The sequence below is a fragment of the Podarcis cretensis genome (assembly GCF_951804945.1).
Source record: "Podarcis cretensis genome assembly, chromosome: 9".
NCBI lineage: Eukaryota > Metazoa > Chordata > Lepidosauria > Squamata > Lacertidae > Podarcis > Podarcis cretensis.
Window position 1 is genome coordinate 39,856,139 of NC_137178.1, and position 23,231 is coordinate 39,879,369.

The 23,231-nt window shown below is 41.7% G+C and overlaps 1 protein-coding gene across 3 annotated transcripts in view; it reads right to left on the bottom strand.

Moving 5' to 3' along the window:
• The window catches only part of IQCM (IQ motif containing M), an 86,792-nt gene that overhangs the window by 26,712 nt on the left and 36,849 nt on the right, over nucleotides 1-23,231 (bottom strand). For all 3 annotated transcript variants that reach the window (XM_079990610.1, XM_079990608.1, XM_079990609.1), the window contains exons 8-10: nucleotides 22,275-22,464; nucleotides 19,741-19,885; nucleotides 14,619-14,753 (exon numbers count right to left, since the gene is read on the bottom strand). In XM_079990610.1, the coding sequence (XP_079846736.1) occupies nucleotides 14,619-14,753; nucleotides 19,741-19,885; nucleotides 22,275-22,464 (470 nt within the window). The remainder of the gene's footprint in view (nucleotides 1-14,618; nucleotides 14,754-19,740; nucleotides 19,886-22,274; nucleotides 22,465-23,231) is intronic.

Below are 23,231 nucleotides of genomic sequence, written 5' to 3' on the forward strand. Positions count from 1 at the left end.
TCCACGAAAGAAAAGGAGAATGCATTGGAGCTACATGAACTCTGAAGGTGTTGCTTGAGGAAAGACTGAAGAAGCTTTCTGAAGCAAATTGTTGGAAAACAGAAATATGCATGGGAATTGTTCCCTGAACAATTTGGTACTGGGATTCCAAAGAATTTTTTAGTTTGGATTTCCCCCCACTAATAAAAGCAGTGCTTTTTTTCTATATAAAAAAAGTTTAGGGGTACTCTCATTTTCCTAATATTGAAATACTGCCCCTCAATGAGGCCAAACTTAGATTCATAAAATGTTTAAGGGTATGCGTACCCCTAGAAAAAAGCAATGAATAAAAGCATTTGTGTTCTTAAAAAAGCATAGAAGAAAATTACCAAGAAGCTGAGACTTTAAGACTGTGAACCTCTACTTACCTAGGAGTAAGCTCCATTAAATAGGATTTATATGTCTACATATTATGGGTTCTGTGATATAATAATCATGATATTAGCATTACGCTGACATCCAATACTGTCAGAAACCTCATTACATAAATATTTTCTTTTGCTGGTGGGTTTCATCTACAGCACACAAAATTTGCTAGTTTCATCATCCAACTACATGTCATAATTTTTGTAATGATTCTGTAAGAACCATTAACAGACTTCCATTTTGAAACAGTATTTTTGTATTGTTAAATTGCAACAAGGAGAAGACCATGATGGGATGGTCCATAAAACACAGACATCTTTTAAACAAGAATATAGACTGTTCTGGGTTACTTCTGCTTCATTTTCCTAGCCCACACCTCCACCCACCTAATGGAATATAAGGAGGCCACTGACGGAAAGCAGAGCTCAATCATCTTAACAGTTGGATTCACCAGGGCTGTGATGTGATCTATTTTTTCTCCAGCTTAACTTGAGTCAAAAATGTCCCACAGAACTGTAATTTCCTTCACTTTGACTGTGAAGGGGAAGTAGGATGTTGCACCAATGCATTGCAATTCTTTATTTCATTACATAATAAAATACTTCAAAAGCAGCACTTTTGGAGCTGTTAGGCATTTATTTACCATGGTGGGTTAATCTTGTTCAGGGAGGTATAGAAGCTCAATAATGAGCGCTACAGTATATAAGCTACTAATTGCAAGGATAAAACCAAATGAATAATTACTTAACTCCAGAATGGGGCCTGAGGGAGTTCTTCTTTAATAAAGGTTTAACTCACCAGTGATAATGAATGCAATCTCACATACTACTGAATAACACTATTAGCATAATGGCTGAGATACAAGGACTATAATTAGAACTTAACAGAAATGTTAATTACCCACCAGTAGGGTACTGAATGGAAAGGGAATTTTTTATCCCTACCCATAAAATGGACTTGTAGGAGACTAGTTTAATTATTCATGGCTTCATTTACCTATTCACCAAACCAGAAGATTAGCAGGTAAAATAGCTCCTAGGTTATTTTTCCAAATAGAAAAACCAATAAAAACTTCATTTTTAAAAATAAAGTTGAATTTTTTGTTTTAGGTACTGTTGCGGCCTTAACAGCTATAGGCCAGGAGTAGGGGTCTATATCAGTGGGTACCAAATTTCATTTTTTAAAAAATGTATCCAAAATTACACCAGACTGCAAGTCAACCATTCAAATTTACTAATTTATCAATTGTTTCAGGAATAAAAGAATGGAAGTATTGCTGTGACTGAGGCTGTGTAAGTAAGCAAATAATTGCCCATAGAATTAAAGTTATAGAAAATAAGTAGATGACTAGAAGCTCACAAACATATTGGTGAATCAATACTTGAGGGCACATGCCAAGAGGGATCTCACTAAATATGAATTAATGTTGTAGAATGAGGTTGCCTCGGGAAAGGGATAAGTTTCTGCTGCATATAGGGAATTACTGAATTTATCAACCAGATACCTCACTGGTCTTAAAACTCTGGAAAACATATTTCAGTATTACCATACTGGACAGTAAATGGAATAACATGTACTGTAGTATTCTGAGCCATATAAATCTATGTTTGAATGTATAACAGAATATTCACAGGTGGCATCACATATTGACACAGTTGCCCTTTGTAATATCTAAGGCAGCACCATTATGCTTCCATATGAACTGACCCGGACCTCCAGTCATCATTTGGTGCCCTTCTTTATGAAGGGCAGCAACGCAAGAAGTTCTTTTCTATGGTGGCTCCCTGCTTGTGGAATGCTTTCCCCAGGGAGAGCATATCTTTAGGACAGGGTTATTAGACATCCCCGTTTCCCGGGGACAGTCCCTGGATTTGCAAATAAGTCCCTGAACAAATTCCATCCCTGGAATGTCCCCGGATTTCATCTAATGTCCCCGGGAAACGCAGCAGTGGCAGTCTCAGCAGGCTGGAGCACTTGGCTCTGGCTGGCTTCAGGAGCTGCTCGGAAGTCCCCATATGGTGGTAGTGCAGGGGCTCTAAGATGCAGCTTCCAGGCTGCCTCCACCTTCCCTGACCCCAGCAACTAAGCTGTGAAGGGAGGCTTCATGCTGTCAATCAGAGCAATCTCCCAACTCCTACTTGCATGCAAGCAGGAGTGGTGCGGGGATCTCTCAGCTGTGAAGGGAGGCTTCACGCTGCCTATCAGAGCTTGTGTGCAAGCAGGAGGAGGCAGGGATCTCTCAGTTGAGGGATTCCCACCCCCTCCTGCTTGCACGCAAGTAGGAATGGGATTGGGGCTGCTCCGATGCGAAGGGAGGCATTGCGCTGCCCGAGCCTTGCTGCCGCTTCCGCTCTTAGCCCTCCTTCTCCACCTTCCATTCCTAGCCCACACACACCTCTTCCCCACCACCACCACCAAAGAACCAACAACTCAGGGGCTGCCCAGGCTCATGGAGAAAGGAGATAGAAGCCTCAGAGGAAGGGGAAACGTGGCGGTTGAGGTCAAGGCGGCGGGCGGCCCTCTGCCACCGCCATCGCTGCAGCATCAACGTCCCAAACATGTAGTATGTATGTATGTATGTATGTATGGTGTCCCTGGATTCATTGAAAAAAATCTGGTAACCTTATTTTAGGAGCCAGGGAAAAACATTCCTCTTTCCCAGACCTTTGGCTTAGTAAACTACCTATGACCCTTTAAAGTGGGGGGGGGGATATTGTTTCTGCTTGTTACTATGGTATTTTTTTGTGTTTTTGCATTGTAAATTGCCCTCGGATGAAGGGCAGTCTAGAAATTTAAGACCTTGAAGACTTCTGTGCTGATGACACTGCAGTGCTCACCCCTGAATCTATGGGAGAAACATACTCGACAACTTAATTCTAAAAAACTTATCACATGGCGATTGGCAACAGCTAGGATGTCTATAGCACAACCATGGAAGATTCTTCAAGGCCTACAAGTATATTTATGGCATAAAAACTTATGTGGTATGGTGGGATTTCATTTCTCATGCTGTTACTATTCATCTCATAGACTCTTTGTCACCGCTAATATGGGATAATATGGGATATATGGCTATCTTAAAAGCTTTCATTTGCCGGTGTTCTCTCATGTTTTCTCACCTCATGAATAGCAAAGAAAGTGATGTAAGGCCCTTTAGTCGCATTTTTACTAATTTTTGTCTTGTTTGTATTTTGTGCATGATTGCAATAAAACTCTTTTTACAAACCCCGATAACTGTTTCTACTAACAAGCGGACTTCCTAGATATAACATCATGTTGCAAGTTATCACAGCTAGAATAACTTGCAAATACGCCTTGTTATCCAGTTTAGAAACAGGCTTTCACTATATAATTCTAGACCATAATTAGTTGAGTTTCTGCATAAAGAAAGAAACAAGATGTGTCTCCTTAATGTCAGAAATGATGGGAAGGATACAGTTAAGTCTGTCTTAAGTCTTTGGGACACTGGTTCCCAATTCCTTCTCCTCCTCAATTTTTTTTTACTACTAATACTGCTGTTTATTTATATACCTCTTTTCAGTCTTCTACTTGTCAGTGAACAAGGCATGGCCTTCCATTTCAAGGGAAAGGAATTATACAAGCAAAGGCATCTGTGGACCCCATTGTACTTTAGTGAAGGCATGTCCATATCCTTGACACATGTTTTTCTATCTCCATCGCCTTCCAGCTGGCCTCCCCTAACTGTCCTTGAATATTATTATTATTTTCAGGTGCCCTTGACTACAGAGGAGTGCAGGGATCTCTGAGGAGTTAAGTGTCAGATAACACTCATTATCTCTACCAATATTTAACTGTAAACACTTCCTTGAAATAGAATGCAATCTTTAATGTAGCTTTAGAAGGAATAGCATGCATTACGCCATACAAACTCAGCAGTGGGTTGACTTTTTTTCTTTCTGAGCATGGAAGAAACTAAATGTATATATTTGAACAGAAGATGCCACAGGGCAGTTTCAGTATTTTGCAGCATGTTATTTCCTCCCCCGTCCAGTAGACTTCCTACCAGTACAAAATCACAGTGGAAAATAAGATTCAAGCTGCCTCAACCTTTGCCTCCTGCCATCCGTTCAGCAATCCAGCTGTTTTAGCTCTTAACCCTCTTTCAAAGAATTTCTGACTCATTGCTTTGGCTATACTGTAACAGAAGTGCTCCAACTGTCGAGGATTTGAATATCTTTTAAAGACTTTCAAGCTTGCTTTTGCTTTGGGGTTTTCTGAGTAACAATGAATAAAATGACCTATTTGATTAGCTTGCAAGTTCATGTAAATATAACACAGCCCTTGGGAGTTTTGAAATCATTTTTCAACTAAGCAAGGTAATTTTTTTTTTTTTTACATGTAATTGTCTTTCAGAATGAATACACTTTTTTAACCTCACAAAAAACCCCAACCCACTAGACAATGAGCGATATCCAACCAAGTCAGAGTACACCCATTGATTTAGATATTGCTAATTATGCTATATGGCTGAAAGAACATGTTAAATTAACAGCCCACTTATTCAGAATTAAGCCCTGGTTTATTCAATAGGGCTTATTCCCCAAGAACTAAGCCTAAATGTTCAACTGGAGCCATTGTATCCAAACTGTTATTTGTATAAAATTAACAGATAATAAGGGACGCAGGTGGCGCTGTGGGTTAAAGCCTCAGCGCCTAGGGCTTGCCGATCGAAAGGTCGGCGGTTCGAATCCCTGCGGCGGGGTGCGCTCCCGCTGCTCGGTCCCAGCGCCTGCCAACCTAGCAGTTCGAAAGCACCTCCGGGTGCAAGTAGATAAATAGGGACCGCTTACCAGCGGGAAGGTAAACGGCGTTTCCGTGTGCAGCTTTGGCTCTGGCTCTGGCTCTGGCCAGAGCAGCGATGTCACGCTGGCCACGTGACCCGGAAGTGTCTCCGGACAGCGCTGGCCCCTGGCCTCTTAAGTGAGATGGGCGCACAACCCCAGAGTCTGTCAAGACTGGCCCGTACGGGCAGGGGTACCTTTACCTTTACCTTTACCTAACAGATAATATTGCAAACTATTAACAGGGATGAAAGAGTGGATACATTTTAAAAAATACATTAAGACTTTCACCACTTCTTTCATTTTCACAGATTCTTTCATCATGAATCACTATGCATGAGTGTTCACAAATGCGTGTTCAACTTGTATACCATACACTGGAATTAGCAGCAGTGGTTGGTGTGGTGGAGCAGAGCCACAGTGTTGCCCTCCTGACACTGGGGAGTAACCTTCAATCTATCTGGATGAGGATGGGGCTGAGCACAGTTGTGGTGAGGTCAGGGCTACACAGAGCCAACCTGGTGCACCCACTAGTACATTCGTACAGCCCTAATCTCACTGCTGCCCTGTCCCACTCAGGTGAGATGCTACCACACTGGTGTCAGGAGTGTGACCCTGAGGCTCCGCCCATCTCCATCAGCCATAGCTGAGAATTAGTGTAAACTGCCCAATAGTTTTGAACAGTGTTTAGGACTCGCACAGGAGAGCAGTGTGGAGCTGCAGCAGATTAGATTATGTCCTATCCTAGGGCTATTGGTAAAGTCTCAAAAAGGCAGCACCTTCCATTTAGACCAGACCTTTTTGGCTAAGCAGGCCAGGTCCTCACTCCATCTGTCCCCACCCCTTTGGGCCAATTTTAACAGGTGGACAGGACAACCCACCTGCCAATCTCCTGGCAGATGATTGACTGGTGGGTTGTCCCAACCCCCTGTCAAAGTCCCTCATGCAGCACCTTCTAAGAGCTTCAATGCCAGCAGGCTGGCAGGTGTTTGGGAAATACAAGGAGAATTGCAACATGCTTAGCACAGGACTAGCAAGACTGCTCTGTAGCAATTGGCTGCACTATTGACAATTATTAAGAACTGGTCAGCTGTTGCTATTTTTGCTATATTTGTTGACTTGTAATGGATTACATTTATTGCATCGTTATTTTTCTGTTGTAAGACACCCTGGAATGATTTTATGAAGGTCAGAATAAAAATGTTTTAAATAAATAAATACATAAAGTTGATTCACAAGATCTGATGTTGAAGATGCTGTGCACCTTTATACCCTTGTTAGAGCATCATCAGATTTTGATAATGCACATAATGAAGATAATTTTGTATTCTTGAAGTGCTTTTCTTACTCCAAGTGCAACAGCTGGCGTGTGTTATTTCTCTTGCAGTAACTTGCATCCATACCAGTGTATGCATGGCTCTGTTACAACACAGAGCACATATTTACTGACTAGTCGAATCTACAGTAAAAACTGAGAGACACAGCAATATTTAAGATCCAGCTAATTATCATTTGGTTGCAGGTGACTAATAGCTTACTTCAGTAATCCACCACTGCACGCGCACATAAAAGTGCTACTGAAGGTTCCTTCATGAAAATAATCCTTATTTCTTTTCCAAGTTCACAGCTGTGTATACTGCAGGCAGTAACTAATGAAACACTTAAAATGTCTGTCTCTTCATACTCCAAAAGCTTATGAAGCTATGAGCCATGTGAAAGGTCCAATTCTGCCTTTCTTGCTAAAGATAAAAAAAATTGTTCACTTCTCCTCCATGTTCAGGATTTGGAAACAACCATACTACAGTGTCTTTTGCATTCTCCCTTTCCAAAGATAACTTAGAATTGATCGCGGTAATATCTATGGCAGCTACCTTGCTTTTCTTGTAGGTCCACACTTTATGTTACTCTGGATGCAATCCATTACTCTATTTTCATCCATTTTCACTATCATCCACACAGTAAATGACTTGCTCATGCTACATAAAGATGAAGCAGTGTTTAATAAGGGCACTCTAGGCTATCTCCTTCCATTTGGGGGAACAGAAGGAATCACCACTGATGGGCTGTTCATTGCCCATTTAATGCCATCCCACAGGCAATGCTTGTAACTACATTGTAAATGGATTTTTTCTTGTCTAATAAAATTGGATTTAACAGAAAACAACGACCAGCAGATATGAGCCTTACAGCAATCAGCAAGGGCACTCCCAGACACCAATCTCTTGCCTGCCTGCCTGCCTGCCTGCCTGCAGCAGAAGTAGCAGATCATAAGCTATGTAGAGGCAGTACCATGGCACACTCCTTATTGTGCATGTTTTTCTAGTCGCTGCCTCCTTCACCTCCTTGTTTTATCCTAGAGCATGGAACAAAGAATTGCAGAAAGCACTCATGTCCCCAGTTGTGCCAACACAGAGATTTCTCATCAGGGACGGTGGAACAGCTCAGCCCGGCTATGTAAGGGACCATACTGGCTCCTCAAGTCACTTGATTCCCCAAGGGCAGAAAGATACACTATCCCCCCTAACACCTGCAAAGATCCAGCCAGCTGTTCCCTTTGCTTACAGAGTAATATAGTGGTAGCAGCAGTAAGGTGCCTGGATGCTGACACTGGAGTTCCCATGTCAAGATCACCAGTTCCTCGCCTGATAATCTGTAAGGAAAAGTTTAATTCAAAAAAATCCTTTATTCTACCCTCTAAGTTAAATATCTTTCCCTCTGTCATAAGCAGAGTAAGTACTAAGTAGACTTGGGAGTCTCAGGTTACAGAGAATTTCCTCGCCGGCAATAATATGACAGGAGATGGCAAAGGTCAATCTTTATCCGAGTGATGTTACATGTTCAGTCTACACACAGGGCCCCAGCTGTCAGAACACAGAATGGTAGACTAGAGGTGTTTAGAAGCACTCAGCCAGTTTTCATTCCTTTAGAGCACTCTCATTTGTGTGTAATACAGGGGCACACACACACACACACACACACACGTACATATATTATTGTAAACTTGAGGACAGGTTTTTTTTAGTGCCGTGTAAGTCACTCAGAGTGTTTTAAAGGACAAGCCACACAGCGTATACAGTGTATGTTGAGCATGTTTCAATCAGGCATACTCTTTTTCTTTACTAAGCAGTTTAGAAAAACTAATAATTTATTTCTGAATAACTTCTGAATAGCTTTTTGAGAAGTATTGCTTTTTCTGCAAAAGCAAAATTCTGTTTGAAGACGTGTAATACACTACTAAGCTACTAAATTATATATTGTCCTAATCCCTTCATTGTATCTAATGAAACAAGCAAACCATTGAGGTGCTGGCACTGCTATGCACTATAAACTGGTATAAAGCATTTGCTATGATCCACCAAAGAAGAACCATGTGTTTATGCCAATCTGGCAATGGAAAATTTATGTTGTGCCCCACTTCCCTTAATTCCCTAAACCATAACCTCTTACATTTCTCCCATGAAAATAGGGACATCCCATTCCATAATGATAATTTTACTATTTATACCCCACACATCTTGTTGGGTTGCCCCAGCACTCCGAGCAGCTTCCAACATATGTAAAAGCATCATAAAACATTAAACATAAAAAACCTTCCCTATACAGGATTGCCTTTGGACAGCTCAGGGGTTGGATAACTCCATACCCTCAAACATTTCTCCAATGAAAATAGGAACATTCTAAGGAAAAGTGGGACACTCTGGGATCAAATCAGAAACTGTGATGGCTTCTCTAAATCAGGGACGTCCCTGGAAAATAGGGACACTTGGAGGGTTTGCCTAAACAAGAGCTTATTTTGCTTAATGGTAAATCCCACCCTGTTGCCCTCCCAAAGCAATTTGCTGGAGGGGAGGGGATGTTACATGAGACAAAGTACCTGGACTGGAACTGGGCTACAGCCTTTAATGTTATGCTTTTTCCATTAGGTTTCTCAGCACCACTGTTGATAACTCAAGACTTTGAAAAAACATGTTATAATTCAAAAGGCTATGGATAGGGTTGCTAACTTTTTTCTTTTGACAGTGCTCCAGCGCAGTGCCCTTAATAGCAGTTTGGCATATAGAGACATTTCCTCATCAGTCCAGCTCCAAGCCTTCAAAAGTTTCACCCGCTAAATTTCTACAGGTCAGACAACTGTGAAAGGTATAGGAGTTGTGCCAAAAGAGGAAGATGACTCAAGCTGTGGCTGTTGCCCAGCAAGAGGAGCTGGCATCCATTTTTCTCACATAAATTACCTCCCCAATATAGTTTGCTTAAGGGAGCCATTCACTTAGAAAGAATTTTGAGTACAAAGTTCTATATACCAGTAGTAGTTATGAAGATCTACATTTTGGCTTGTCTCTAGGAAAGATAAAGTAAGAGAATGTTTATCTGGCTGTTTAATTCTTTTCCCCAAGGATCTTCAAACATGCCCTCTCCACCATAAGTATAATACATATTCCACTCTGTAGACTATAATACAAACTCTGTAGAGAGGTCCAAGCTGCATAATTATCCCCTCACAAGAAAAGAGAGAATAAACATGTATATTGGCTTCCACACATACAGCCCTCTGTGTGCATGAGAATCACACATTTGAATGCATAAGCATCTGTGTGCGTAGGGATCCACATTCAAACTAACATTTCAAAGAAAGCAATGCAATGCAAATAGGTATTGTAATGGTTATAAGGGGTTACTTGTGCGTAAGTTGCCGTTACTTTCGGCTAGATTGCCTGGCTAACCATGCCTTGGCTGACAGCCCTCCACTCCGTGGCCGGTCAGTCGCTTGCAGAATCCATCAGTGGGCGTTTCTTGAACCTCTTCCAGCATAGAAGTTGTTTGATGCCCAGTCTCCGCCTACTCTCCCTGCGCGGAACTCTTCTGTGCAAGGAAGGAGTGGGCAGAGGTGAGCCTGCGCTCTCTCCGCTAGTTTCGGGTGAAGAGTCTTGAAGACCCCTCTCCGAATCCTCCATCTCCCTCCCTTCTCTGCTGGTGTTGCGCTGAATTCCTTCCCCTCTGCTGGTCTCCTCTCCTGCATCGCTCGGGAGCCTTGCCTCCACCTCTCGCTCCGATGTCAGTTCCCTGACAGGTATCATCCACACTCAGATGTACATTGGATGCATATTTTGATATTTATCTAATTTATGCTGGTGATACTTGGATGCTTGATGAACATAGATCAGGGGTCAGCAAACTTTTTCATCAGGGGGGCGGTCCACTGTCCCTAAGACCTAGTGGGGGGTCCTTGTGGGGGGCCGGACAATATTTTTTTGGGGGGGAATGAACGACTTCCTATGCCCACAAATAACCCAGAGATGTATTTTAAATAAAAGGACATATTCTACTTGTGTAAAAACGCGCTGATTCCCGGACCGTCCGTGGGCTGGATTTAGAAGGCGATTGGGCCGGATCTGGCCCCCGGGCCTTAATTTGCCTACCCATGACATAGATGCTTGATTAAGCACACAGGTCTCCTTAGAAGGATCAGGCATTTGTTTTGTTTTTAAGAATTAAGTTGCTGTAGCTTCAGTTGAAAAGGAAAGACTCACTGCCATTGCCTCAGAAAAAGTACATAGTCACGTTCTCTAATAAACAATGCTGAAATCAGTCCTAGACTTACCTTACGAGCATTGTGTCAAGGGCAGGAGTGAGTGAATAACTTGGGTGGCTATTGATTTTAGGTATAGATGGAAAGTTATCCGACAGCACTTTTGTACTTTTATGGAGAACCATGAGACAATCCTGCCTATCCACAGGATTTGCTTAAATGATTAAAAAAATAATCTAGTGAAATACAAGTGGGATTTTAAAAAGCCACATTTACCCATTCAGTTATAATAAAAGATGCAATGTTTCCCAGTAGAACCTGTGGAATAATTAAAATAATTTCCCAAAATTATTCTAGTGTATTCAATTACATATTTTAATTACTTTAGAAAAAACAACTTGCAATGTTAATGAAGGAGACAGTAGTAGGAATCATGGTAGAGGACAGGTTTCCTGTTCATGCATTCCAAAAGCCTTATTAGAAAATGTAAATCAAATATTTGATGAATACTAAGAGCCTTTGGGATGCTACAATTAACATTACCATTGTGACACCAGGAATCAGGTTGAAATATAACTGAAGTCAGTTAAGGTAAGTGGATTTCAGTGCCAAAGGGAACATTAGCTCTTTTAAAGAGGCCCCCCAGAGATTTGCCTGGCATTAAAAAAACATTTTAACTACACAGAAATTGTGATGTAAACCAACCAAGGCTGCTAGAAATTCAAGTTAAAGCTCATCTATGGCCTTTGAAGCTATGGCTGGAAACAATAAAGCATAACTATGTTAAAACATTCCCAAAGAAGCAGAAGAACACTTGATTTGAGTTCCCTTTGTCCAAATAATAATTTACCCAACCTTTTAAAAAAAGAAAACAAGAATGGCTTTGTGCTGGTATCATTGGAAATCAACAATACAGGTAAAATTTTATATTTTGAGGACTGCAGTCCTATGAACACTTGGGTAACTTATCTGTGAATAAACATGAACAGGATTAGGCTGCATCCAAAGACTTAAGTGCATGTGGCTAAAGTAACATTATTGTTGTTGGGATCATGCATTTTTATATTAATATTTTAAACCACTTGCCCATCAAAAGATGAAGATGGAGATCAGAAATCCAACTTAAAAACAATATTCACATAAAGAGTAAACAAGACCAACCAGCAAAAAAAAAAGAAACACAGCAACAAAAATTTGAGCGGAAAACCAGGGGAACAAACAAACGAAAACATCCTGATCTATAAACCTGACAAATCAAAATTGTTTCCAAGGAGCATTTAAAATGCTTGTCATTTGGGGGCCATTTGGAATTCTAAGGAGAGACAGTTGCATAGTCTAAGTGCCACCACCGAAAAGGGCCTGTCTCGTGCCCAAAACCACTCTGATCAGAAGTAAATGGAGAGCTCCGGAATCTACAACAACCAGTCACCGAAAATTCTCTGCCTCCCCCACACTGCTGTTTTTTTGTTTTCTTTTAATTTATGGTGAACTTGGAGGTGCTGGCCTGAAAAAGTAAAAAAAAAAAAAAAACACTTTCAGAGCTCCAAGGCACTTCCAAAACTTTGGGAAGTGGGGGAGTCTATATTGTGGATCACTATGAATATTACTTTCAACGTGGCCCGGGGAAGCAGTACTATTTACCTTAAATTTGTGCCTTGTCTAAAGCTTTTGCACAGCCTCAGTAGCTATCATCCCTCCATGCCCTTTTCAGCAGAAGCTTTTTCAAGACAGCAAATGGTGATGAATATTTAAAGATGGGTTTTTTTAAAAAAAGAAAACTTTGAAAAATGTTTTGATATTTATATCCCACCCTTCAACACATTATCAGGACAGATTACATGGTCAAGGAACTGAAAAAACACACACACAGTTAGAACACATTCACAAATCAAAATTCCAAAAATTTGGGGAGAAATTAGGATGAGGAGTATTTTGGATGCATTCCTAAAGGGTCTTGCATGTCCTCTCTGCCCCAGTCAGATATTTGTTACCTTCAACTGACCAGCAATACAGAATCCAAACAGAAGAAGCCCGTCACACCTTTTTCCTTGATCAGACCTTGTCAAGAAGTCTGTGGATTTTCCTGTCTGTTGCTATGCAGCCCCCTTCCCTCGAAAGCTGCAAGGCATATCATTCATGATTGCTATGGGAGAGCAATTTTCACATGGCTTTGTGTGTGAAGGGGGTTACTGTCAATCTTCAAGTTACTCTTCCTGAGTTACTTTTTGCAATGCAGTCTTACTGTCTTTTGTGAATATTTGCTTATTTACACATTTACGGGCTCAGAAGGGACACATGAAAAACAACTGGCTGAATAGGTAGCTTGTTTGTTTCAAAACACAATTCAGTCTATTGGTTATGATGTTTAAAGACCTATAGGATTTGGGACCAGGATATATAATAGGCCACCTTTTGCCACACAAAACTGCCCACCTAAGAGTTTCTCAGCGCCAATCACACTCTAGACTCAAGATGGTGTGTTCAGGCAGCTTATAGCAAACCATGAGCTCCATCAACCAGGCAGCATTATTTGAGGTGGGGGTGGGGAACAGAATATGGTATTTCCACTTCATCTATCTTCATCCTGTTAGGAGTTCAGCCTACACTTGAGTAGGAGCCTGGCAGAGACACATGCCTGACTGGCATGTTCTCTCCCTCCTGGTTGAGGAGCTTCAAAAGCTTTCTTCTGCCCAAACATCACAGCAACCAATGTCAACAGACACCGGCACACTTAGGGATCTGCAGAGTCTTCACAACTTGTGTGACAGACCTCAGCAACTCAGCATTTTGGCTAATCTTTTAATTTAATTACATATAAACACACACGGAGCACTGCAGCATGGCTCCCTCCCTCTCTCTCTAGCATCAGACAGCAAAGAGAAAAGGAATAAAGGACAATAGTCCCACTTCATGGAACACAGTAACACAAACATCCTGTCTCCGTCACTTCTCACTCTGTGGAGTCAAAACATATACCGTCATGTGATAGACAACAATCCCATGACTGCAATCATGGAGCAGGAATTCTAACATCCTCCCCCAATTCATGATCTATGCTGCAGTCATCTGTGTAACTGCAACAACCATACAGATGTCATACACACAGTATACCCCTGTAGCACTCGTACCACCCTTGGAACTACCTGCAACTGGTTTAGCCTTGGACCTCACCATCTTGCACTTCTGACTAGTCTTGGCGTCATAGCTCTTATCCACTGCTCTTAAGGTAAAAGCCACAACAATAAGATACAAATAACAAAAAACAAACCTAGAATGCCTGGAAGATTAAGGTGGCTTGTCCTCTGAGGATTTTTACTAAAGATCTGGTTTTATAGAGCGCACAAAGCACTACACTTAACAATGCATGTGAAAATGTTGCACAGCTACACAACACTCACGACACAGAACATAACATTGCCCACAAAACTACGGGGGGAGGGGAATGATAAATAAATAAATCAAATGCTCTCTTTGGTCAGAAACCTCTACACTTATCTCTCTGAAATATAGCAGCCTTCATCCCCTGAGAACAGCCTACACTGCCTGCAGTTTCCTTCAAATGGGGGAGAAGGCATTTATTGATGTTCTCATTCTAGTCAATAAAGAAGCCATCCAAGTCTTCAGAAAATGAAGCACAATGTCTGTCCAAGCCTCTGAGGGCAAGGTGACCCAGCTGTCCAAGTGACTCAGGTTCCAAGCCCATTTTGTTTTTTATACAGCCCTAACAACTACTGGCTCATTTGAATTACTCAGCAGCATAATGTAGCTTCTAAATATTACTTAAATAAACAAAGTGCACATTCCTTCAACAATTTAAACCCCCCTTTGCCTAAGAACAGCATTCTCTACTGCCTCTGAACAAAAACATCCAGAAAATCTCTTACCTTCTAATACCATTTTCATTGTATTGTTCATTTCAGCCAGGGTTGGGAAAAGGCCACAATCTCTGAAGAATTTAGGTAGCTCATTTCTATCCATCTCTTTCAAGAAGTCTCTCTTGGTAAACATTATTTCGTAAACTAGAATGTAAAATAATGTATATGTACATTTTTATTAGGTGAGAACTTTAACAAATCTTGAATTTTCTGTATCATTTTAAATCAGATATTTTTAAATTAAATTAACAGTATTTATGAGTAGTATTTTTCAAAATACTAAAGTTAACAGCATAGTTGCATTACCTTCTCAAATGCAAAACAAATTATACAAAGCAAAGAATGAGTGGGATATGGTGTCATCCACACATAGCATGGTATAGGGGTGAAGTATAGTGTGGAAAATGGTCTTTCAGGAGCTCTTGCAATTGCAGGTCTTAACCCTCCCATAGACTATAACTCATTGCATAAATGGGAGAGTGGAGGGGTAGAAAACTGGAGAGAGAGAAAATTCTTCTTTCTCATCTTTCATTGATTCCACTGCTGCTCCTATTCCCTACCAATGGACAAGGGAAGGAACAGGGAAGTGCTTTGGAGGGCTGGGGTAGGTGGTGACTTTGGGGGGCCAGGGAAGTAGAAGAAGCAAGAAGGAGGGTATAGGGGTTCCTCTCTTTTGTTTAGAGGGTTTTTCCCCTCAGGTTTTTTTTTTTATCTAACTCTGGAGCAGGGAAATTGAAGGTGGGGTTTTTGAACCCTGAAATGTCATATCTAAGTCAGGCTCAGGTGAACTCACACAATATCCCTAATTAAAAGGAATAGGAAAGCCTGCTTCTTCAGAGCACTCTATGTGTTTGTCAGTGTGAACACAAATTCAAGAACAGGATGCATTTTTTATTTTATTTTATGGATCAGCTTTAGCTACTCAAAACGATTTTTCTAAAGCTGAGTGGTTCTTATTCAACAGCCATAAGTGCTCAGAGCAAAATAAAATAAATGCATTCTGTTGTTATACAGAATTATCTCCAGATGAGATATAAGTTCAATTATAGTGTTTATGAGAAGACGCTGGAAACTTAGGTCTGACGCCATCTCCATAGGTGAAATCAAACAATGTGAAATCAAACTCTATTTACATTCAGGCCAACAAGGCTGTTAACTCATCAAAACTGAATGTATAATATTCTTCTTTCATCTCATCTCCAAACTCTGGTGCCTGGTAGACACTTTGTGGAGTTTCAGAGCTTTCAAGACTTTTGAAATGGGACTAGAACTCATTTAAGAAAACATTTGGGACACCATGCGTTGTATAGGAATGATATGACTACTAGGGGTGGAAGTGAACTGAGTCACCAAGATCTGTTTCTGAAGGCTGTGCATTTCTTCTGGCCATCAAGCAATAGAAGAACAAGCTGAAGGGGAGGAGCCAAAGTGCTCCTTTCTTGTGACTAATCACCTAGGGCACAGCCTGTGGACACCAAGATCTGCAGGTCCAATAAGAATATAAAGAATTATATAACTGGACCTCTTGTTAATGGTGTTGATTATGAAGCCTGAGATAGTGTAATATAAAAGTGTGTGCCTTGGTAAAAGAACAGTCTTTCCGGATATAATAGTTTACATTTTTTTTATCAGTAGTGTGCTTGTTTTATGTAAGTTTTAACAGTGGATTTGTGATATTGCTTTAAAAAGTGGGGGGGGTGCAGTACTTTTAAACTATTTGTGTTTTATAATGGGTAATACCAAACACTCAGGTAGTTCCGGACTTATCTCTCTGTGTCTAAATCTAAAGAGAGCAGAATTGAGTCTGGCCCCCCGTTTCTCCAACAATCCCCTTTGAGTTTTAACATTCCTGTTAGTAATCCTTTTGCAGTATTTGATTCAGGTGTTACAGGGTTGGCAGTGGCTTCTGACCAAGCTGCCACACTTTCACCTGAGGCATTTAAAGCTGCTCCTAGACCTGACTTGGATAATGTTGTCATATATCCATACCTGAGGCAGCTAAATTTGCTCCGTCTAACCCAATTTCTAATAGTGAGGATGGGAACATTTTGGGTAAACTGTGTTACAGACTACAACTCTCTGCCCAGGTAGAGTGCCAGTCCACCTGCTCCCAATAATATCACAGTGCTGTCAGGCATGGAATGTCCAGAGTGAGAAATCAACTCGTCATTGTCAAAAATACACTTACAAGTCAGGGGGAGATATGTCCATCAATCCTACTTCTCTCAGATAGTCCTAGGTGTGCACCTGATGAGGCAGTTGCCGCAACAAAGAGGCCCTGCCCCCAAACTTGGCTTGTGTATCCTCCCTGTTTGGGCTGCACAAAAGCAGGTGAAGACTCTGCCTCTGTGTAACCTTCTGCTCCTCCCGCTTTAACCCTCTTATGGTCCAGGGAGACAGTGGGGCAGGAGACGTGGGGGCAGGAGGAGGCGGTGCAGAAGCCCTTGACTCTCCACCAGCCTGACTTATCTTTGCTTCCTTCACTCTCCAATCCTGCATGTTCTCCTGCCTCTGCCTCTTGTCTTCTGGCTGTTACAGGTTCCCCTTATTCACTGATCCCTTCTTCCAAGTCAGTCTCCAACCCCACTTCTCCTGGTGCCCACCCCTCAGTATTCATCCAATCCCTGACAAGTAATATTTAATGCCTTGTCAAACTATATATTTCTTGCTACTGTTTCTATATAAGACAGAGGGCCTTCTCAGTGGTGGCGCCCGCCCTGTGGAATGCCCTCCCACCAGATGTCAAGGAAATAAACTATCTGACTTTTAGAAGACATCTGAAGGCAGCCATGTTTAGGGAAGTTTTTAATGTTTGAAGTTTTATTCTGTTTAATATTCTTGTTGGGCCCACCCAGAGTGGACAGGGTATAAACAGATGGACAGGGTATAAATATTCTATTATTATTATTATTATTATTATTATTATTATTATTATTATTATTATTTCCATTTTCACTATGTTGATTCCTCCACTATTGCAGTCTGCATTCAGAGAGTGCCACTCCAGGTCTGTCTGTCTGTCTGTCTCTCTCTCTCTCTCTCTCTCTCTCTCTCTCTCACACACACACACACACACACACACACCCCTTGGATATGCATGTACTGATATAAGATATTCAATAGTTAACTTCATCCTTTTTATGTGTAACTGTACCCATTAATATTTTGAAGATGTAGGCAAATTCTAAGAATTGGGCTGGGGGGCAGGGAGGCTTGGTAATCATATCATTAAATAAGAGGTAGCTGCTGGGTTTTATTAATTTTTTTTTCCATTTCATTTTACAGGACAAGCTTTCTACCAGGATGCTGAGGGTAGCCAACCTGCTCTTTAATTCATCAGCAGCCAACTCATATTAAAGGTAACACCAACACCAAATAGAATTTGCCTACACCCACCCACATCAAGGACTAACCCAATCATTGGAAAACATACACATACACACAATTCAGAAAATTGTATGAAAATTGCTGGGGTGCAGATTTCAGCCCAGCACTAGATCTGCTCGCTGTCACTAGATATATTCACTGTCAATATAGAATGGTATGATCACTGCTACTTCAGCTACTTTACTAGTTCCACTGCTTAACTTCAAAGTAATACTTTATATGTATCTATTACCCCCTTTTCAACATTTAGCATCGCTAGTGTGATAGATGCTGCTATATCAAGCATAGACTGTTGCTTTGCCACATTGGCCATATGTTCACTCCATATTCTGTGCTGGAAAATGCCTGCCAAGCGCCTCGTTTTCCTCTGTAGATGGACCTGCCTGTTTCTCAAGCTATCTCACTGCGAATACTCAGATTGAGTGACTTGCCAATTTGCTCCATCGCTTCCTATCGCTTGCCAGTTTGCTCCATCATTTCCTATCTCAGGGTCAATGTAAACATTACAGCCTCCTCGTGGAGACTGCCAAGAAGACCTTGGCAGCACTCCACACAGTACACATCATGTTTCAGCATTTGCTAATGCATGTGTCAGGACTGAGTCACATGTAGTTCCTGTGTGCCAGTGCCATTCCTGCCAAGGACATGCCACACTGATATGCAAATGTGGCATGCCCTTGGCACTCAGTAAGTTGCTTTTGCATGCTGTGACCATCACCTTTCATGTGGAAAGACTTTACAGGCAGCTTCCATAGGGGAGATATAACATTCAGATTGGAGCTGAGCTAGCACAGGACTACAGAAGACTGTGGTGAACCTAGGAATGCTACCAAACAGCAGTGCATAGTAATTTCCAATGAAGAAGCTGAGGGCAAAGTGGATGCTGAATATTTCCTCTACCTGTCACTCCCTATCCCCTCCCTGAGTCCCTTCCCCAAAACGTCCCTCCAGCTGGACTTATTTCCCATTTTGAATACCAGACTGGAGTGGGAGAAGCATATGGAGAAATGAGTTGGGGGGGGGGGCAGGGCAGGCAATAAAACAATGGACAGCATTTTCAGCAAAGCTCTTCTGCCCTCTAATGGAAATCACTAAATCCACCCCCGCTCCCTGTGCTTTATTACTGTTTGGTGGTGAACTGCATTGGAAGATATAGGACTCCCACCATCCCATGCAGTTCTAACCATAGAACCTGACAAAACAACACACAGTTGTGCATCTCAGTGCTCAATTAGCTAGAAGCTCCTAGTGTTGCCTAAATCAGGGGCAGCCAACATGGTGTCTTCCAGAAGTTGTTGAGACTCTCATCAACCCCAGCCAATATAGCCAGTGGTTGGGGATGATGGGAGTTGTAGTCCAGCAATGTCTGGAGGGCAGCAGGTTGACTACACCGGTCTAAATTGGCCAGCAGGTGCTTCCCAGGGTCTCAGACTGGGTTTTCCCCATCATCTGCTACCTGATCCTTTTAACAGGAAACTTGGGACAGTGTATCTGTGCTCTATACCAGTGAGTTATGGTACCTCCACATAAGAGTCTTATAATGTTAATACATAAGCCTGTATTTCATCTATGGTGGAAAGGTCTTTGAAACAATACTGTAAGCTTTGGAAAGCACAAGAGATGGTTGCATTTTCTGGAATTCTGAAATACTGAAATATAGACAGCATTTTAAAAAGCAAGAGGTACTGCAATTTCAATAATGGTTTGCTCTGAAATAATATAATATAATATAATCAATACATACATCTTTTGTGGTCAAGATAGTCTTCTAGTTGATCAAATATTAGGGGTGTAGTTGGATCCAAGATTCCACATCGGCGTTTAATGCGAAACATCACTTTGCGATATTCCTTTACGACAGCTAGTAAACTTGGTCCATGGCTCCTAGCCTACAATTACGCAAATATTTTGTTTTCATTTATTTCAAAGGGAAAGGATTATAAATTATTAGTGTGTAAAATAAGAAACTCTTAGAGGTGGTGAACAGAGACAAATCCCTTGCAAGTATGTACAACCACAACCAGGACACACACACATAAATGAATGTGATGAGGCAAGTATCAAAGTCTGTTCAAACTATTGTAGAAGTTCTACAAAGCAAAAGTGAAAAAATAAACGAGAAGCAACAGGTGTTAGTGTTTTGTTGGTGGCGGCTAACAGATTGAGGTTGAATCCTGACAAGACAGAAGTACTGTTTTTGGGGGAGAGGAGGCGGGCAGGTGTGGAGGATTCCCTGGTCCTGAATGGGGTTACTGTGCCCCTGAAGGACCAGGTGCGCAGCCTGGGAGTCATTTTGGACTCACAGCTGTCCATGGAGGCACAGGTCAAATCTGTATCCAGGGCAGCTGTTTACCAGCTCCATCTGGTACGTAGGCTGAGACCCTATCTGCCTGCAGACTGTCTCGCCAGAGTGGTACATGCTCTGGTTATCTCCCGCTTGGACTACTGCAATGCGCTCTACGTGGGGCTACCTTTGAAGGTGACCCGGAAACTACAACTAATCCAGAATGCGGCAGCTAGACTGGTGACTGGGAGCGGCCGCCGAGACCATATAACACCGGTCTTGAAAGACCTACATTGGCTCCCAGTACGTTTCCGAGCACAATTCAAAGTGTTGGTGCTGACCTTTAAAGCCCTAAATGGCCTCGGTCCAGTATATCTGAAGGAGCGTCTCCTCCCCCATCGGTCTGCCCGGACACTGAGGTCCAGCTCCGAGGGCCTTCTGGCGGTTCCCTCACTGCGAGAGGCCAAGTTGCAGGGAACCAGGCAGAGGGCCTTCTCGGTGGTGGCGCCCGCCCTGTGGAATGCCCTCCCATCGGATGTCAAGGCGATGGACAACTACCTGACATTCAGAAAACATCTGAAGGCAGCCCTATTCAGGGAGGTTTTTAATATGTGACGTTTTAGTGTATTTTTCATCTCTGTTGGAAGCCGCCCAGAGTGGCTGGGGAAACCCAGCCAGATGGGCGGGGTACAAATAATAAATTATTATTATTATTATTATTATTATTATTATTATTATTATTATTATTATTATATTACCAATGTGCAACAGCAGATACTGTGATACAGGAGAACACAAGGAAATATTATATGTATTTTATTTAGTTATAAAAGTATTTATATACTGCCCTCTCATAAAACTTCAAGACAATGTAAAGCAACATTAGAAAAAACTTCAAAAGCAATGCAGGTGGATTAAAAATTACCATTAACTACAACCAGATATGGGGTGCTATACATTGACTCAGTTCTCATGCAATAGTAAGCCAAGCTACAATTAAGCATGAACAAGTAAGAATGGAGACACACAAATTGAAAAAATCATATCTGCCTTGCCTCCCCCCCAGCCTTGCTGCCATCACACTACCCAGAAGTCATGGTTTGGCTTAGGGTTATGTGCGAACCTGGGTTTGTGACTTCTCTTCCCCAAACAAACAAGCCAAGAACACATGGTTTGTTTAGAGTGAGAAATACTATGACCTTGGGTTCACACATAATGCTAACGCAAACCATTGCTTACGTCTGGACAGCATGGCAGCAGCAGGACTGGGGAAGAAGGAAGTATATGTGATTTTCATTTTCTATAACTGCACACTTGATCATTCACACTAAGCCATACTTATCATTATATGCAAACCATTATATACCTGCACCAATGTTTAAATAAAGGGCACAGCCTGTGGGCCTTCAGTATATCTAACTGAAATTGTGGCTTCAGGCAGTATACATTAAGCTACATAGAAAGCTGCCTTATACCACATCAAGCTATTTATTTTACACACACACACACACACACACACAGAGAGAGAGAGAGAGAGAGAGAGAGAGAGAGAGAGAGATACCTACCAAATCAGATTCCTGCCTATCAAATTGCTGGAATGATATAAGGGCCCCAGTCCAGGACATTTTGCCCCTAGAGGCAAAACAAAAATGCTGCCTCCTGCCACTGCCACCCCTGCTGTGTACCAGCCATACCACATCTGCCCAGGTGCCCAATGCCACCCACCACTGCTGGGAGGTGGGCATTTGGGCACAGGCAGCACGTGCATAGCGGAGAAAGAGAAAGCCAAGAAGCACAGGGCACAGTCCACAGAGCCAGAGCCTCCCGCACCAAGGCAACTGCCTTGCCTTGTCTCATGGCAGTGCCAGCCCCAGATAGTATTAATGCATAACAAGCATCATGGTCAGCTGATCTACCTAATGCAAAGGGTTCATAGTTAAGCCTAATCATAGCAATCCTAGCCATGGCATGTCACCTAGCTTCTGATACAATACCTTCAGCCTCAATCTGTGCATTTTGCAACGAACAAGCCATCCTCTGATTGTTTTCTGTATAATAATGGCAGATGAAATATATTTATCCTTGGTTTGTCTTTTTCGGAGGTGTTTGAAAGCTTCAAATATATCCAAGTGTGGCCCAATCCTTTTGACTTTCTCGTGAACTATACTGAGCGTACGCCTTCTCCTACAAAATATTTTGTTAAAAAACAGGGGGGAAAGTTTAACATGTATGGAAACAAGGATGAATGCAAATGTTAACAAAATGCACATTTCCACTGAAATACAGAAAATCATCTGTATTAATTGCATCCATCTGTATAAATTGCAAAGTTGCAATTTATACCCATTTCCACTGAATCAATCTTTTTAAAGTTGAGACTCTAAAACAACCCCAACATCCACCAAATTTATGTGACTAATTTGAATACATGGGTCATCCTTAAATCTATATTATTTTTCATGCCTTTCTTCACACAAACCCTTTTAGTGACTGCATAAAATACATACATACATACATACATACATACATACACACACAGACAGACATGTGTTGGAAGCAGTAGACTGATAATTCAGGAGAACAACAGAGTAATAGTTTTTCTAAAGCAGTTTTACACCACTCTTCAGCCAAAATAGGTTCCCAGAGCAACTTATAGAGATCAGAAATGTCAGCCCACAGACTTCCTCTGTAAAACTCAGTTAGTGCTCAGTCATTGTTGTTGTTTTTAATAACTTTTTATTAGCTATTTTAATAAGCATAATGCAAAGACTGGTCCTGCCTCAAACCCCAAGTGTTTCTTGCTGGCTGGAATGTGTCCTTATACTCTGATATTGCCTCTTGCTTGCCTGGAAGGAGGATGGGGAAGGGTGAATACAGAAACCAGCCTCCTGCTCAAATGCACATTTGTTGTTTTGCGAACTTTTGCCTCTGGCCCTCCCCACCATCGGCAT